At 40.7% G+C, this 19,663-nt stretch overlaps 1 protein-coding gene across 8 annotated transcripts in view; it reads right to left on the minus strand.

Annotated features, from left to right (window-relative positions):
* The window catches only part of LOC110840673 (rab11 family-interacting protein nuf), a 74,728-nt gene that overhangs the window by 41,630 nt on the left and 13,435 nt on the right, over positions 1-19,663 (minus strand). For 6 of the 8 annotated variants that reach the window (XM_087356925.1, XM_087356926.1, XM_087356928.1 and 3 more), the window contains exon 3: positions 19,342-19,459. The exons of 1 other annotated variant lie outside the window; for it this stretch is intronic. In XM_087356925.1, coding sequence (XP_087213051.1) covers positions 19,342-19,459 — 118 coding nt within the window. Of the gene's footprint in view, positions 1-16,428; positions 16,726-19,341; positions 19,460-19,663 lie in introns of those variants that run through there. One more of the 8 variants, XM_087356929.1, reaches the window with a different exon arrangement.

The following is a 19,663-nucleotide window of genomic DNA, read 5'->3' on the forward strand; positions in this document are numbered from 1 at the left end:
AAGCGTCTGACTCACCGCATTCTGGCTGGTTTCATTTCAGTCTCATTTCTGACATCAAACGACAAGGCTGAAGTAAGATACGTGGTTCTCACGGCGGTGAGTCCGAAGATAGCTATCTTCTGGGTTGTAGCGCCGTGTATTCTGGTAGAAATTTACCAACGTTTCAGAGGTCCTTCCTGACTCATCATCAGGGCAATCATCAACGTCTACCAGACTATATACGGCGCTAAAATCCAGAAGACAGCCATATTCAAACAACGCTGTTTACAGGCCTATACGACTGTCTACGTAATTAAACAATTCAAAGTAAACGCAAAAAACTGGTCCCTGTGGCTCGACGAACGCACACAGGCGGACTTAAGCTAGGTGCCAAGCAGTCTCAGCTTCATCACAAGTTCAGGGTCTTTGTCAACTTCACGACCCGGCCGAATTACCCCGGTTATCAATGAGCTACGCCATCTCACCAGAATTTAAAAATTTAACTTTAACTTATCAATAATATTGGTAATGTAATTTGCTCGTCGTAAAACAAAACCTTCGCAATGTTATACCTTAAACGGTGATAACTTTCCTGGCCACGGGATAGAAACATACATCTTTCACTTAATAAGATATCAGTAAGACATTTATTTACAGCATTAACCATCCCCAAACACCGTAACACATTGCGAAATAATCTCTATCGACTCTACTTCGAAAAAGCAAAATTTCAACTACAAGTCGCGTCTGAAACCAAAGTGACACATCGACACAGTAATGTGGTGGTGTCAGTCATGTCGGAATAAGCGTCGTAAATGCAAGTACGTTTCGTCGTAAAACAGGAATGTTACATTATACAGAATCCAACAATAAAATGTTACCACTTCTATATATAAAGTGTAAAACAAAAATTAACCTGTTACATCATCAAACTATACCCGTACACTTCATCGATCGTCACTTATCAACCAGTGGTACCAACCTTCGAAAACTTTCCCCCTTTTTAGATAAATAATAGTTTCACAAAAGTGGTTATTTATTGGGGGATGCTTAGGTTAGGACTGTATAACCGTCTGTGTAACAAACTTAATGGTAAATCGTCATAAACCGGAGAACCCCATGTATTACATTTTCTTGGATATAGAATATATTTTACATCACGGAAATATTGAGCCCTATAAAAGTGTGTAGACGTTTGCAGAGGTATGGATGTGATTCATGCAATAATTAGCAGGTGCACCTAGATTATTTCTGGCCTTATGAGCACTAAAGTTTAATGAACAGTACATAATTGGTATTTGTTTGTGTGCTGAACGTAAATGAAACCATACACCGAGCGACACCGTACGTGTTTTCACATTCAGTAACCTACTTGCCTCTCATAAGAAACAATATCGTATCTTTTGGAAAGCACAAGGCCAATCTCACAGAAACGAAGCGTGGAGAAGGCTTAGTTCAATTGCAGTACTTCATGGCTCGTAATACTTAGCTCTCGCCTTAGATTTCACATAAACTCCCAAGTTTCATTCTAATAGCATTGGAACATTGCTCATTAGCTTCAAAATGCCTTCTTTACAATTTCGCACACCTCAATGGCCACTACATTTGTTTGCATTTTTAATTACCTAAACTACACTTCTGGATAGTCCAAAATAACATTTTCTTTCGTTGAACGGCGTGCGTCGCACAGAAGCATATTTAAGTACAAGCCTAAACCAAGATTTTGTGTTTTGCACATTTTACGAAAAGCCACTTACATTCATTAAAGCACAGATGTCTTCCATCCCGCGTTAATGTTCAGAACAAATGGAATGAAGTTCTTGGTAACACAAGGAAATTCTGATAAGGCAAGGATATCTATCACAGCTGGCAGCAGCGAACACGATGTTGCCCAAACTCTGACATCACAGAACTGACTCCACGGTGCTGGAATTTCCAGGTGTAGTTTTTATAATACCCGAAGCTTCATAACAAGACCCATAAAAACCTGACATGTAACCATTCCGAGCCAATTCAATCCACCTCACAACTTCTAAACGTAACATCTATTCATATATTACCTCCCATCCACACTTTGATCTCCCAAACGGTGTCTTCACCTGTGGTTTCCCAACCAAAATTGTAGGTCTGTATGTATCGCAATATTACAAACGTGTTTCGATTATTAGCAACTAACCTTCCTTCAAATGCCCACATTTAATTATGCCAGAACCACCGATAAAAGCAAAAAAAAATGTGGGTCTTCCGTTGCTTTTACTCTCGTGCAACATCTAATATAAATGAGACAAATGCGATACACTCCAAAACTTGGCGGTATTAAATCAACATAAATAATAACGTCACTGTCATAGACCTACTGAGCGAAATAACCACCTGAATTATTAATCTCGGAATTGAAATGAGCACAAATTAGTATATAATTACTCAAAGGAATTATCCATACTTAGAGGCCGGGTAAATGGTGCCAGTTACAGGAGTGTTGATAGGTCTATTTTAATCTACAGTTCTAAACAGAGGTTAAGTCAGTTAAGTACATGTACTTTATTCACGTGTATGTCGGAGTACATGCTGTCAGCACACCTAACTGCGATAATATTTGTGCTGAGTTAATATTTTAAGCGGGGCAATGCCCTAAGCTCTTCGACTGTCAACCTGCCACAGTTTCGAAGAGGAACACGACAAATTCAAGCTACTTTGGGTTCGAGCATAGCATTCAAGTTTCCATTACAGAGCTTCCATGAAAGATGATGCTCTTTTGTTCTGGTGTGAATCACTGTTGTGACGTCAGCCACGTAACTCGAGAGAAGACGTTGAAGTGTTGCCCAACGAAAAAAAAAAATGTCTGCCGACGTAGAACAAACTACTCTGTGTACATTCCGGTCTCTTTATGGACAAAATATCTGTATGTGCCCATAACGTAGCTAACAGCTGTAGCATTCAAATTCACCTAATGGAGAGATGTCTGATTTTGAAAGTGGCGACGTCTGTCAATCTGGCACAGGAAGCAAACAGGGGCAGCTGCCAGCCAGACACGCATCTGGATTATCCGTTCATATGGTCGATCCACTGAATATCAGCAACCAGAACTTCTGTGAAAATGCTTAACTTTCAGCAACTGATGATCCGCGCAGTTTGCGGCTTCAAGGCTTGTTATCCCCCCCCCCCCAACAATAATATAGATTATCTTTAATAGTTTCACTTATATCAGCTTTTAGAATCTTTACCATTTTGATGCTAAATTACTTTTTAAAAAAATAGGTTTGGTCTTGGTATGCAAAATGTCACTGCATGGAGCAGAGCTCTTCTAAGAGCAGCCAATATTCGCCTGACTGATCAAGAAATTCCCACCTTTTATAGGAACCGAAATTTATTAAGAGTCTAGTCCGCACCTCCCCACTGGGTTTATTTAAGAACCCGTTTAATATCCTCCCATTTACTAAACTGATGAAGATGACTGTCTTTTGTGTTGTTGCATCTTGTAGTCTGTTGCTTGCCGCGTCCATCACAGCCCTGATGATGGAGGCAGCAACCACCTCTGGAATTTCGGCTAACTTCAAGATCCAACAACCCTAAGACAGCCATCTTCATACTGGCCGCCGTGAGAATCTCAGTTCTGATCAGACGAACGATCTTTGTGTTTAATAAATGTAAAGGGCAGTTGCATGACTGTAAATACAAATTATAGCAACATGAACCAGTCCGCAGAAGAGGCGTTGCTGCACAGACGACAGACGCCCTGTAACCGCCTGGTACTACCAGTGGAATGCCGCTCCTCTTACACGATCTGGCCTTCAGCTAAAACAGCATCGGCGAAAAACCAGCAAACGAAGCTGATTCCTCGCTGCAAGCGGGCAGTTTGAAGCAGGAAGGAGGCAGCTATTTTAACAACCTCTGTCGGTTTTGGACTGTCCTGAGGTATGAAGATTTACTTCAGTCTCTCTGGGTCAATGCTAAGAAAGCACCTTAAAATAGGCCTCTAATTTTGATTTTTGAGCATCCTGTCGCCCACTAATTTCATGTAGCAGCAATGCTCTAGAGTTGTATTAAGTATCCGGTTTGAATCTTGGCTATTCTATCTGAAGTTTTTCCTGTTTTTCCGCAGTTTTTCCATTTGAATACCAACACAGTATTACCAACAGACCATCTCTTTCTTTATAACTTACACGTTCCACAGATAAAAACCTTCAGACCCTAAACGCAGCAGAAAAATGATAAGAAAACTTAACCGTTTCCATGTTACATTGAGATTTGCTGAATTAAAAGAGCTGGTTTATGGACACGTGATTTTGGCTACTTAATGGTCGACATAAGTCAGAAAAATAAACGTGTTCCGCCGTTTCTAACACACCGACGGTCCTATGCTTTTTTCAACATTCGCGTATGTTACCTTGGAAAAATTATAACTGAAGAATCAGCATTTTATTTGTAAAAGCTGATGTTAAATATCATTTAACACGCAATATGATCTAGAAAGGTTCAAACTAAATTTTATATAAATCCTTGCTAAAGATGAAATAATGAATGCCAGACTCTTAAACAACTTACACATTTCATGACTTTATTAAACTCATGACGTCATCGAAGAGCACAGTAGACAGTACCATGAAGTAACCGGCCTGGGCAGAGCATCCGCGTTACCTTGACAACCGTGCATTAGGCGGAACGTAACATCAAGAGTTAACACAGGATTCGGTATTCAACCATTCTGTTATCTTTACCACGTCAGCGCTATTTCCTAACACACACACACTCATCTACAAATAAAAGTTCGAAGTGAACATGGCAGTGTCCTACTCCTGCAACAGACTGTCAAACACGAAAACTCACTCCTGGTTTAGACATCAATGTGAGATATCCAAGGTTGAATGGGCTTTGCCTGCAAATTATTCATAGTTTTCCAGCTAGTATGTCAGGGTTATCTGCCCCCTTTCACACGAATTTGCAAGTGAGTTGTATAAATGAGCGCTGTTTCGTCTTCACCTGCCACGAACCTGGTAAATAAACGGAAACTGGCGATCTGTGAGACTTGTATCTTGACTGATGTTCTGGCAGGCATATATGAAGACGATGATGTCATCATAACTCACAGTATGTATTTTTATTTTCATGCTGATTTTGTATATTCGCAGGCACTAAAGATATTATCGCTTATTTGTTATATTAAATTTATCTCCTTTGCATAACATAGGTATTTTACATTAATTAAGTCAAAGCTAGAGCACGCCTCTGTCGTTGGCAAACACTCTAATAATGTAACTGAATTATTATTAATTGGTTTAGAAATAACAGCGGTTAACATCCTACACGCACCGAACAGTAAATTAAGCCGTTATTATTTTACCACCAGAAACATGTAGAATGAAATGCTTCACGAATTCTCAGTTAAGAGGTCATGCATGGGGAACTCATTCTCGTTAAAATGTTCCCGAAGAACACAAAGCAAATTCACTTTACACACATACAATTTTATAAGCAGACCAGGCTGAAAGCCATTCATTATAAATACTGGAGAAAGTTCTGTAAAAATTCAGTAATGATATGGAAGTAACTTTCCTCGGTTCACAACTTCGGCTGAACTACTTTTGTCACTGACTCCAACTAATTTTGGACGGATCATCCAAACTTGTGTTCAATTCTGTTCTGTCGCTTTCTCATTATCTCGATAATTCTTAACCAGATGGCACACCCTTTCCTGAAACTTTCAAATGCAATTCGGTGTTAAGGACTTATATTAGTTTGATTTACTGTTGAGAAAAGAGATGTCGCATTCACTAGCTACAAGCTGAACGCCCGTGGTTCATATTTCAGTTGGTGATTTATTTCTCCTTTCACCATTTGCAGACCGGCCTCCTGTCCGAAAGAGAGCCTCTCCAGGGACAAAACCCTGTGGACCTAGACATGATGTAGCAATTTTTACAGAAAGTCTACAGTTCGGATCTCAGTCCAGGTCCTGTGTTAGGTTGCTGCATTCCAAGATCCTAAGGAAAACTCGTGGCAAGAAAGCCAACTTCTGTTACGCAAATCGAACCCGTCACCCTTCGAAGCAAAACTGCTAATGACACAGCCACGACGCTAGGAACAACACCATAAAGATAAAATCACGAAATTATTTTATTTCAACTCGTGGGCGAATTTAAATTTATCCGTAACACAAATCAGGAAGCTTTCGGTTATAAAGAGGTTTATCAAGTAATTTCTGGCACGTTTGACTCCTCCCACTTCGTAAAGTTGTAAATAATCTTCGCAAATATTGTGAGATTCAATCTGGCACATGGTTGAATGTTACACACCAATTAGAGTCGATGTTGAAGAAACGTGCCTCATTTTCCAATTCACCGACCAAGAAACACAAACTTATCTCCTACAGAATCAGTATATCGACGAAAACTAGGTCAAATGTGACACAAAGGTAGCTATTTTATGGTCTATATATACGGCATATTTTAATCTAAAATAACGTATACAATCAACTGCAAAATAATTATTATAAGTTCAATTATAGGACAAGTTTGACATTTTAACTAGGCCGACTTGGATTGTGACATTTCTGATAAAGTTATGATGTACACACAATAAAATACACAAATTAGGTAATCTGTAGGGTAATGACTGGTATTCAAGTAACACCACGTCATGTAACCAACCATATGGAAGAGTCCGCGCAATCTTAACCGCAGAACTGCATGATGCGAGTCTAGAAACCTGAGCAAAAAGACAAAGCTGAAATTTTATATAACAATGGCAGTCTACACACTTTTATATGGAAGTTAGAAACCGTGTTAGTAAAATTAAAGCAGGAAAATTACTCTTTTATACCTGTCAGTGCCAGGTTAGACTGAATTAAATATGTGAAAATATAAGGAATAATTTAATAATGTATTCCATACAAACGAATAAGACGATTACAGAGGAAAATGGTTAAACACATATTAACCAGAATGGACAGTAACAAACAACCGAAATGTTCTCTTTAATTCAAAAGTAAAGGGGTGGGGGGATTATAATGGCACACGTCTGTTAAATCATGCAAAGATGCTCGTTAGGGGAGGAAAAACACGAGAGGACATTCAGACTGACATGATACTGTATCCCCAACTTCCCCTAATAATGTACGGAATGTGGAGCGAGAACAGCTTACAGGTTGTGTATTCAGTGCTTAAGTTGGCAAGAATGGTTTTGGCAGTTATTTCGACGCGCTTGGAATGTCTGTAGCGGTACAAAAACACCATCTATTGTGTTGTAACTGTTTTTGTAGTTTTTCAAGACGCCAATGATGAAGCCGTTTCCTTCCCTCCTGGTCTCCTGGCAACGATGTTCTTCCTCTGTAGAGGAGGTATCTCAGTTACGAACACACATCAGCAATACAACGATGAAGTAACGCCACAGTAGGGAACAGTTTCCTTCAGCAGCTGGAAGCCCATTAGGCTAATCGAGAAATTCCAAGTGTTTGAAGTCCAAGGTTTACTGCGTAAAATCCAGCCACTGAACTGCATCCGAAACCAGTCCAACCCACTTCACATTTACACAATTCATTTATCCAAGTTTGCTTTTAATATTATTCTCCCATATTATTCTTATTTTCATAAGTTCGATTTGTCCTTGGTTTTAGGCAGATCACAAAGGAAAAAGAAAACTAGCCCAGCAACCTTTGGTATAGACATCAAATGCCGTACCAAATTTCACCGAAATCTGTCAAGTGTTTTCGGTGACGAATCATGCGCGGACAAGGCCATCCCACTACGCGCTCATTTTTCATACCTCGCATAAATAACTCGTAAGAGACGAGAAGAGTTTACGGGTGGTACACGTAGTGATTGTAAAATGAAGTGGTTTCGCAAGGCAAATGAGAGCTAAAGAACCTGTTGTGAAGATGGGTGCAGGCTAACTGGGTCACTCGCTGCACTGCGAACACAGCATTAACCTAACGACAACCACTTGCGTGTCTCAGCGTAACAGTAACTGGGTGAGAAATAAAAGAGGCACTGTAGAGAGATGTTTCAGCGGTGCGGACAGGTAGAAAAATGGATAGACGCAGGCGGTCAAAATAAGAAGAGCCAACTCGCCGGACTCAGAAGTGGAAAACGTGGCACGGTGTGGAATTTATAAAGCGGCTGAAGGAAAGGTCTTTGTGAACCGTGTTTCAGTGAACAGCATCAACTTGAAACATAAGCTTCAATACAAGAATAAACACAAACCCAAACATATCTCTTAATAGCACAAAGATTTCACTGCAATTTTCCGTCCTATGCGCTCTTTACCCGAAGGTCGTAGGACCGAAGGCTTAATTTTATAGACCCCTGAACAAAAATAAATAACATGTGGCATGGGGAGGAGGAATGGATTTTGCACAAACAGAATGGTTTATTACATGGATAAAAGTAGGCCTACATAAGAAAAAGTTTACCACTGAATATTATCCTAAGCTAGTTAAATCTAGTTTAAATTTGAACAATTTATTTTTGTCCAAGACTGATTTTAATATTTTCCTCCCAGTAACAGAAGTCACGAGTAGGATTTGATGTTTTCACGGGGATGAGTCCGAAGATAGCTGTCTTCTGGCGATGAGTAACCCTGATGATAGAGGAAGCAAAAACCTGTGAAACGTTGATAAACGTTTACCAGACTACACGGCGCTACAACCCAGAAGTCAGACATCTTCAACTAATTAAACAGATAGGTAAAATCAGATGACGGATAGAATGAAAGAAAAAAGAAAGCGATGCGATACAGAAACAAAGACCAAGCAAGACATTTACAAATGTGACATGTTAATTTAATGCTCTTCTCAATAACAGAGGTTAGTTATTTCGCACAAGGCCATTGCTTGTTCTGCCCGTGAGTGTGATGAAAGTTCTGGATAATAAAGAGAATGGCGAGATCGAATAGCAACGCGTTCTGTGGGGTAAGTGGTTCCATTCCCGCCACATAACAATTCGCCTTGGAACAGATAGAGCACCTGTTGGTAACCAAGCAGGTAGTTTGTCCAGCTGGGCGTATATCCGCGAGGCGTAGATTTCAATACAGAAACAAAGTTAGGCCCAGTGCCCAAGACATTCTTTAGTGTTATTACATTTCAGCCGACATTGCTGTACTAATCTTTCTAAAAGCATCGTTCAAACATAGAAAGTCTCGCCTTTCATCTCGGTCACTTCCTATCACTCGTCACCTAGTCGGACAAATTTAGGCAAAGTTGTCACTGGTGCTTAATAAGTACCACGCTAAGAAAACGTGTGGGAGAGTGAAGATATGGCTGCACACATTAACTCCACCACTAGATGGAAGAAGGCGGTCTGATGCACCCCACTTCCCCCCCCCCCCCCCGGCCCAATCGGTCGCGATGAGATAAATCTCTACACCCGTCGGGAATGGTCCAGCCCGCACGCTAGAGACCATACTGAGATACCATATACACTAGGTGCATGCAGCATTTAATTTCTATCCACTAAAATATCTGGATAAACTGCAAGTGCATATTTATAAGGCGACGGCGGTGAAAATGTGGTTGCGTCGCTGCGTCGTCTAGTAACCTGATGCCTGCATACCCTGCAGAAAGAAGCAATACGTTCCCACGACATACCGACAAACTGAGACTAAGACTTCTAATTTTCCTCCGTCTTAACTTCGTAATCGAGAAAGGGCCTGCACTAAAAGACATGGTGGATCACAAAACAATCTGTCGCCTGTTTTGAGAGGTGCTATAAGAGGTATCACACACTTCAGGTTGGCTTCTGTTTTCCCTTGAGGCAGAATGTTGCCCCTTCCCCTGAGCAGCTCCCGCATATACTTGACCGAGTTTAAAATTAATCATATTTCCGCTTATTCGTGAAGACAAGCAATGGAACATCGATTTTCAGCTGGCGCCAGTAGCTTCCTAGACACCTCTTCAGCTCAACGAGGCAACAAATCGAACAGCTGAGCCCCTCCTCCGTATCAAGTTGTTCCCAGGGGTATCATAACGCCTAAGACAGCCCGATAATATTTTACGGGCGTGGTTAATAACCTGTGACACAGTTCGTCAACACTAGAGAAAACGTAAGCATAAAATGAACATACACCTCTCGATCCTGAGCACCTCAACGCGAAGGCAAAGCTCCGTGCATTTTTAACCTCTGACTAACTGGAGAAGACTAATCAGAGTATTATTATTATTATTACTACTACTACTACTACTACTCATTACATGGGTCTATACAAACGCATTATGGTAATATCACATCCGTCCACATGTATTAACTATGAAATTACGGAACGGATTTAGACTAGATTTGGTATTTGAACGTCAACGCCAAAAGTTATCGAGGCGAACTTAATCTTGATCTCTTTGGTCCAACATAGCCGTTACTTTACAAGAAGCTCAAGTGAAATGGCACGACTTTTGTAAACAAAAAAAAATTGTACAAAATATATATTTTACATCTACAACATTACATGAGACATTTCCAAAAAGGTAAATATTTAGGAAAACTCAATAAAAATTATTTTGAATATGAGTGATATAATTCGAATTGGAGCAGTAGGTCAACGCTTTTACACGCTACTGGAAATCGATAATACATACAAAATTGCGAACAACAAATTGGAATTTACAGAACCTAAATTTTATGGCAGAACACGACTTCTATCAAAAGAAGTACGCCTACCAGTTCAACTGATTTAACTACTTGATATTGATGACATGTGATGGCATTACAGCCTCATGTCGGGAAACATAAGGGAAATCTTGACTACGTACGGGAGGTCCCACTGTAAATGACCAACAACACACAAGATCTGCAGCCGGTTCATTCTTAACGTCGAATACTACTGACAGAAAGCGTCTGTGAAGCCGAGTGAAGTTCGGACGGATTTGTCAGGTAGCGTAAATTACCACAGCGGATCGTGAGGTACCGCAGGTGATCCGACGACCGCGGCCGATCTAACGGGTATTTAACCCTCATCCCCACACTATGGCTGCATCATCTACTGACTATTAACAACCTCGCTCATGTCACCAAGGATGCTGTTAAACTCTACAACATCAACACCAATGCACGCCATTGAAACGATCGTGAGCTACTTGAATCAGTTCGCTTCACCACAACCTAATTACCTCAGATTCACTCAAAAGCATCTTCCCACTGCATCAGCATAAGCCACTTTCAGCTTTGAATCCTGACAAGAATTTCACTTAGAAATACCACCACTCATTTTGGTTTGAGAAAAAAAAGCAACGGAAAAATGCGTCCCGCCATACCTGAATAGTTAAAATAATTACTCGTGAACTTTCTTACAGAGAGAAATTACAGTTGCCATGGAAATCTACAGGCAGAAGAAGGTTTAAATAATAACTAGTATGAAAATGGTTAAATGTTAATGGCTCTGGGATGCCACTACTTCTCACAACCTCTAATGTACGCAAGATACTGAATGTCGGAATAGAAACTCAGTATACGGATGTCAGATAACTGTTTCTGATGTCTTCTTAAAATGCACGGTAGAACTACAGTTATGCAGAGGCCAACACATCTCCAAGAACACGATCCGGTGATCAGAAAAAGTGTGTTTGAACAAAGCGCATTCTAAATCCAATCGGCCTGCTAATTAAAATACTTAAAAACTCAAGCAAAATACTGAAATTATGGAGCCGAATCTCGTCCAAATAATATTTACGAATCCAGTCCGTACCTCGAAGAAAACACTTCCACATTACAACGATCAGCTGATTAATGTTATGAGAATTACAGCTATTTATTTTGAGAATCATACGAAAGACACAAATACAAAATTGAAGATTTGCCGACTGTTGAAGCAGGTGGGCTTTAAAGGAATAAAGTGACGAAGGGTCGTTTAAGAAACCACGTCCAGATCTACTCCGAGGCCGCTCCAGGTTCCCGTCCACTGGGTACACCATGTTATCAAATGAATAAGTAAATTTCACTGGCTTCCTAGAAATATGGGGCACTTACTGACCTGCGTGCATAGAATACAATGCGAACAGTTTCTGCCGATACATTTAAAGCAAGAGAAAATGTTCAAAAGAAGAGACTCCTTTCATGCTGTCGATTGGCTCCGTTACACTGAACTCAAGTACATTTACTTTTCTTTTTGTAATTTCTTGGGTTATCCTGTGTCGATCTCAGACATCACACACCGTGTTGGATCGCTCAGACACTGGGATGCGAACTGCGAACGTATCTTCATTTTGTGTCGTCTGGTGAATGTCTTATAAGTTGAGATTTCAAGTTCTCACGGCGGCGAGTTTGAAGATGACTGACTTCTGGAATGTTGCTGTAATCTATCAGAAACTGACCGACGTATGGAGTGCTTACTTCCTCCTTAGAGTAAGCAGTAAGTATCTCTGAAACGTTGGTCAATTTCCAACAGACTACACGGTGCAACATCCCTGTTCAAAAAACCCTACGATTTGTCTGAACACGATATAGAAGGCTTTTGAAATGCTGACGCAAAGAACCACACACGGCAGTGGTACCAGGGAGGAGGTGAAAGATTTCCCTGGTGCTTAATTAAGCACCACGCCACGTAGACGTAAGTGGAGTTACAGCGCCACACACTTTTAACCTCTGCACCAAATGGAGACACGGCCGCCTTACACCCGAAGAAAAGCCCTAGTACGAAGAGGAGAAAAAGATGAAGGAAAAGAGAAAATAAAGAATGAATGTGTGGAGGAGGTTGAGGGTTAGGATAAGAAGGAAAAAGTTTCATGCGGTCGCACAAATAGAAGGCACATACTCGTAATAAATGACCTCAGAATAAAACTTAAGTTTCCTGCATCCAACTGGTCCCTGAGAGCAGAATAATACTTCAAAGGAATTAACGTGAGATGTTTCACGTGGTAAAAACAAAAGAAAGTACTTTGTTCTCACAAGCCTCCTTCCACAGCACGAAAAGAGCTGAGTTGTTCTGTTGTTTCTCACCATTACGTAATGACGGTACGACTTTGCACTACTACGAGGCAGCCAGAAGATCTTGTCTCCTCTACCTGGAATTAAGTATACATGAAACCCTCGTTCACACCAGAAATTCACAGACAGCAGTCTAATGACACTGGAAAGTTGTCATGAACGGTTAATGATGATGATTCGGGAGAAGACAACTGCAGCCTACATAAAAACCCGACATTCGCACGGAAAAATTGGATGAGACCAAGAAACACATCAGGATAGCAGCAAGTCAAACCGGGATTACAGGCTACAGAAAATGTATTAATCCATCACCAAGACCTTACTTTCTAAATACATTTTGTCGGAAAAATAAACTCATTTTAGTCATGTCATCGAAGACACTTCTCAGCGTCTTTTGCCTAATCATAGTTTCACCACCACTCCCAAGAAGATTAACATAAAGAAAAGTTCTATTAGGGAGAACAAAACAAGATTAAATAAAAGCAGAAAGAAAGTGTCGAAAACCACAAAAGAAAAAATTGACAGAAGAGTAACGATTGAGTGATTCGACGGCTCTACCCCCTTTTTTTTTCTTCGAGGCTTGTGTTAGTAACGAATGGGATCATTACCACAAGAAGCTGAAGAAACTGCGAGACGCGTCGGAACTGAGCTGACGTGCTATTCGACAAATCACCTATCACTTAAAATCTTCGCAAAGGACCAAATCCCGAGTTTCGAAACACGGACTTTACGAAATCTGCTCGGACACTGGAAGGAATAAGATATCAAATCAGAAAATATCTACTAACAGGCCACGACTGCCATCTCCCCAACTCCCGAGCCAATGTTTTCACGACGGTCCACATTCACTGGAGTATAACACCGTGTCCAAATGACAAAGATTACCGGCGTTTCGGACGAACAATCCCCTCCTTCAGGCTCATATCAATCAACCACTGTAACAATATAAATCTTGCCAACCTCACCGAAACATTATCACTGAAGTGCAGGAATACAAACGGTTTTTTTAATCCACAAGTCACATAGACTTACGCAACGAAAAGTGGAGTGTCCATTTATAAGCGTTCAGAAATCGGTGAGGGGTTTTTCCTTCTTCTTCTTCTCGTACAGGCTGCTATGTGTACGGGCGAGAACAATGCAAGCAGGAGGGAAGATGTGATTGATTATTGCTGATGGAGACAAGAGCGTGTGTCTGGAGCGATGGTGGATCTACGCAGACTTGGCACTGACACAACGTGCTGGAAATAGCACTATAAGCAATGAACAAACGAGTTGCTGAAATCACAGAAGTGCGACGAAAATCAATCGCTATAGGAACCATAGGAACTTCGTGAGGCTTGTGTAATTTTGGAACCAGTGGCATACGTAACGCGTTATCAAAATTAACTTAAGATAAAAAAAACACCTCGTAAGATACAGCATGAACCAGGATTGCAGCAATCTGAGTCATCTTGCATCTTAGTCTTTGCTTCGTGACTGTTTACGGGCTGAAGGACCGGGGTTAGGTTCCCGACGGGGCCGGTTCTCACAAAGGAAAGAAAATGTCCACCGGAAAGAGCAGTATATAATATGGGGCCGTCGTAAACGCGGCGGGATTAATGATACAAATATTGTGAGTGCAAAAGCTGCAAGATAAAACCTACCATTAACTGCTGATATTTTAAATTTTTCTCTAGATGTGACATTCATGAAAGTTCCATCCGTGTGTTTGAAGGGAACACACGGTACTTTCTCTCGGGAAACCCAGAGACATCATATCATACGGTACAGCTTCCTCCTGTTATATAGGGCCTGCCATAATGACTGAGGCTTTCATAGTTTGTCCTACATCCGTCCACGCAAATGCCGTGACAGTTCTATCAGAATTGGGAGAGACGATCGATTCTCTCACCCACGGTAACATATGGTAACGGTACTGTAATATAACAAGGCCATAGATAATGAGGAGATTCATAATCAGTACCCTGCACTTAATAACACTACAACACAGACGAGTTGCGAGGAACATAAAGCACGCATAAGGAAAATGATACATTCATACAAGACGAGGTAATAATATTAAAACGTATCCTTAAAAGAAACTGGATATTAGGATGTAGACTAATTCAAAATGAGCCAGATCAGGTCCAAAGGTGGGCTTTTGTTAGCACGTTCATTTATCTACGGGTTTCATAAAAACAGGAAATTTATCAACTCAAGAATTCAAGACGATCCTGTGTAAAACTGCAATTTTGTTGCGGTATTGAAAACCACTGCTGCTTGAACACAATTGAAACAATTTCTTCAGATGCAACTGTCACTGTCAATGGGCATCGTTAATTGGTGGAAGGAATCGTTGAAACAGGAGGCGGTGAAATGCAGTAACACGGGTGTCAAACTACTTACTGCGTGCTGCAGCGCACAAACGTGCAGGCTTCTATGTGTACCTAATTAAAGTGATTCTATAAATACAAGAACGGAACCCTTTGTGCAGGCATCAGAAACTGTAAAACCCTATGAAAGCCATTGTATCGTTGAACGTGATTCGTGGGCTGTACAGTTCCCCTGGATTGAAAACAGATCATATAAGGTCAACTGGCAAGAAAGTTTAAATAATCGTGACCTGTTTCACAGTACTATCCTAGCATTCGAAAGATTTGAAACATTAACAATAAATTTAAATTCATATTCGTGTCTTATTTAGCAAAAAACACAACCACAGCTGTTATTTGGTGCCCAGTTGTTTGTAATACAACAAGAAAGAGATGGAAGTGATCTTGTCCTGTTTAAATTCACTATCCCGACAAGAGCCCACAAGGACTGAGCAAACCTATGAAGGTCAGGTAGACCCTGTTCGAGCCGAAGTTTGAACAGAACTCTGACTTCAGATTGGTTATTTGTTTACTAATGATCTGTGTTTAGGTCTCACAAAAGTGGTAGCGAAAGTATGAAGATTTGAGTTGTTCAGACTGCTTGTCTTAGCCTTTCGAAGCCGACGTTCACCTAAATATTATTCAGAAATGTTTTTACCTCAAAGAAAACATAATGCATTTCCATCACAAGAATAATGTCGTTAATGCAGTTTAAATAAATAATCGTTTTATCCTATGAATCATATGAAACAAATAAATACTCTGTGGACAAAATCCAGAGTTAGTGAATGCCAAAGTATACGGAACACAAAACTACCACTGTGCTTTGAACACTACAGCTAGAACTATTCGGTTTTCAACAAGTCTAAATTATTGGGGTTTGAACCTGGTCCTCAAGTAATAAAGCTGGTGTGACAGCCTCTGCATTAATTCTCCCCATTATAAAAAAAATACGCTACAAACGTAACCTACAGTAACAAGTAACACTTAACAACGATCAGTGAATGGCAATCATTTCAGAATAAATCGATAAATCGAAAACCGCACCGGAAAGCGCAATGTAAGAAAATTGTACCACTCACGAATTCCTTCGAACAATCTAGGTAAGGGCAGAAATAGTTAACTTTTTAAAGAACACTACAAAAACAAGCTGACTATTCTCTACGGTCGTTCGAATCAGATGAGATATGCCGTACCTTTACAGTGCTGCCTTTTAATTGGTCGAAAGGTGTTGAATCTTCGTGACAACAAAACTTCAAATTGTCACACAAGTAGACAACGATTGAAACAGATTCTTCAGATGTAGCGACAGACACTACACAAACACTGGACACCTGTAACGTTAATGCACTCAAAACATTTCTTATTCTACACTCCCGTGGTAGTTTTAGCAGCAATGCACACAGACAGCAGAGTCCAGGAATGCGGTCGTTGTAGACGCAAATTGCTGCTCGTCTGTTGACGCTTCCGCTCACCTGGCAGCTTGGAAAACAACTGAACTCCACAGAGCGACACGGTCAGCTACGCGACTCTCACGTTATTATGTTGGCAGCGCTGTTCGCCAGTGTGGGAGGATTTAAAAACAAGAGTAGCTGGTGCAAACTTTGTCTTTGTCTATGTATAACATGATGTGTGTGTTTTTGACCTTCTTTATCTCGACAATCCCCATTTCCCTTAAATTTTCCAGAAGACTTTGTATAATATTCAAGCAATATGTACACTACGCAAAACAATCAACACTGTTATTCATGGCATGCAATTAATGAAAAGCAATGTAAACACAATGTAGACCTATCCACAAACAACTAAAAGACCATAACCGATATAGTATACAATTTAGTGAACTATTTCTAGACATAACCACGGAAGTGTTAAATTTGTCACATATAACCTCAAAATGTCACTCCATCGCCATGACTACAATTGATAATATTTCAAAACTACACATGCATGGATCCAGTGATTCATTAGTTATCGCTATCAAATCGAAAAATAAATGCAGATTTCTCGTAGTCGCACATATTGTTGCCTTATATTCTAAAAACCCATAAAAAAGCAGCCCACGTGCTATTTTTAGATGTTTATTACCACACAGAGTTTCAAGTCTTTGCATTAAGCATTAGCAGTGTCGCTCACGCCTCAGTATTTATCACGGTTGCCAAATTACGTTTTCGAAAGCAAAAAAGAAAACCGAAAAGTGGAATGTCTCATAGACTCATGATCTTAAAAATCATCCATTGTGATATTTCTGGTTCTCACAGCCGTGAATACAAAGATGACCGTAATTTGTAATTTTGCGTCGTGTAGTTCACTGAAATTTACAGATGTTTCAATCGCGCTACGTATACGGAAAGTATACGGCGTAGCATCCCAGAAGACAGAAATCTTCAAATCATCCGACGGTCAAAGTTATTGTGGGGAGAGAGAAAACCACACTGGCCTACCTTTCCTTACACAACAAATATGTGAGACTAAACACGGGGCGCATGCAACCGGTCGCTGACCCTCTCCCCCCCCCCCCCCCCTTCGATACTTACAATATACGTCACAGAGCGAAGCGAACTGCACACGGAGTACCAAGCACGCCTACAGCACCGCAACCCAACCTACTTAGTTTGTACTATGTGATGCCTACCCAGCAGTCATCCATGCTCTATGAGCTTTACTCCAAAATACAAGCACAATATATTCATGACGAACAGACAGTGTTATACTCTGACATAGGCCAGTGGTTACCTACACTAAAGCGCTGAGAATAAATTCATATAATCAATTCCTGGCAACGTTCAGCTGTAATTGATTTAAAAACCCACATACGATAACAAACTGTGTGCTCCACCGACTGGAATTCCGAACGCTTGTAGTGATTTCACCTTGTCGATGTATGGGATCACTGCCCTGTTGCATGGTGGTAATATTAAACGAGCTTTGTTAGCTCAAATTTGGCGTGAAGGTAACCTCGTTACTAGATACTGCCCGACCTTGCTTTGTTTCCCACAAGACAGAAGGAGAGACAGCAAAATATTCGTGTGAGCAAGTCATATAAGAGCTCGGATATCTTTAAATCCCATAATAAAAAGTATACACTTTCCCATACGTTTGTATTAAGTAGAGGGCGGACCACTGCACTTCCATGAGATGGCAATCATCACGAAGCTTCCACATCTCTGTATCCCACCGTATTGTTGCGTAGCGAATAACAATCTTGTCACGTAAACAAAGAAGCAGAGATTAATGCTGAATATCTTCCTTTTCTTATCTCGGGTCTTCGCTTCATGGCCAAGTGCAATTTTCGAATCACTTCTCATAACCGGATCTCACAGTCTCCCTTCTCCTTACACTTCCACGGCTGTCCATCACTTCTTGCGCCTTTCTGTACGCACAAATTAGTGCACTACGGGCATGTAGCGTGCATGATAAATGTGTACAATATTTGGTCAAAAAACCTGTTGGGTTGAGACCAAGTGAAAAACCTGAGCACGGGACAATATTAAAAAGGATATCAAACAAAAAGTGTGATGGGAAACGACTGTTGTGAACACGATAATAAACCTTCTGTTTCCGTAAAAGACAAGGAAGTTACTAACTAGCATAGCGACTATTCGCTTATCAAGAGTTACTCTGATATATGTAATTAGTTAATAATAATGTTATCGCCATTTTTATTACCTTCTACTTTGTTGGTCATTTCTCGTTTTTATCACCGCATTACGTTTGTGGCGCAAGATTTGGAACACACAAATCTATTCCTCATCCACTAAAATATTCACCAAGGCTATAACATGTGATAAGAGGTTACATCAAAAGTATTTCCACAGAAAGGCATGCCCACTGTTCTATGTTCGAACAAGAAAGAGTATGGAACTGTATGACTTTTGTAAGGTGATACATAGCCTACATCCAGGAACTGAGTTAAAGGTTAGGTTACAGTATCAGAGGACAAGTCGCTCAATGCGTAATTACGACAGCTAGATACCAAGATGCGGTGTCAACCGATCATATTCCTCTGCATGAAGGTACACTGCAAGATATTGCAAAACTAGCCCAATCTCTCAGCGGATGACTGGACGGTCGGAATACTGTACTATAATACTGGTAAGGCGGCTTACCATGTCTTCGCTGCTGATGCTGTGGCCGGAGTATCGAGAAAACGCCTCGACAGAAATCCGGGTAACCGAGCACGCCCCTGCGCTCCGGGTCCAGTTGACGCAGCACTCTCTCCACATCCTGCACAGTAACCCTTCTGTACACTTCCGCAAAGGACGAGAAGCAAGAAAATGAAGAAATAAAGTAACAAGAATGGAAAGGCATACATACGCTGTGGAGCGGCTTCTTAACCCTTTAAAGCCCAATGGTAACGAGACGTCCCGCGTGTTTAAACAAACAAAAACTTCGTTTTCAGTTTATGGGTTTTGTATGTTAGACACCGTA

Source organism: Zootermopsis nevadensis, unplaced genomic scaffold (assembly GCF_977971745.1).
Source record: "Zootermopsis nevadensis isolate Lab colony 2312 unplaced genomic scaffold, Znev_1.0 Znev_ptg000028l, whole genome shotgun sequence".
Classification (NCBI taxonomy): domain Eukaryota; kingdom Metazoa; phylum Arthropoda; class Insecta; order Blattodea; family Termopsidae; genus Zootermopsis; species Zootermopsis nevadensis.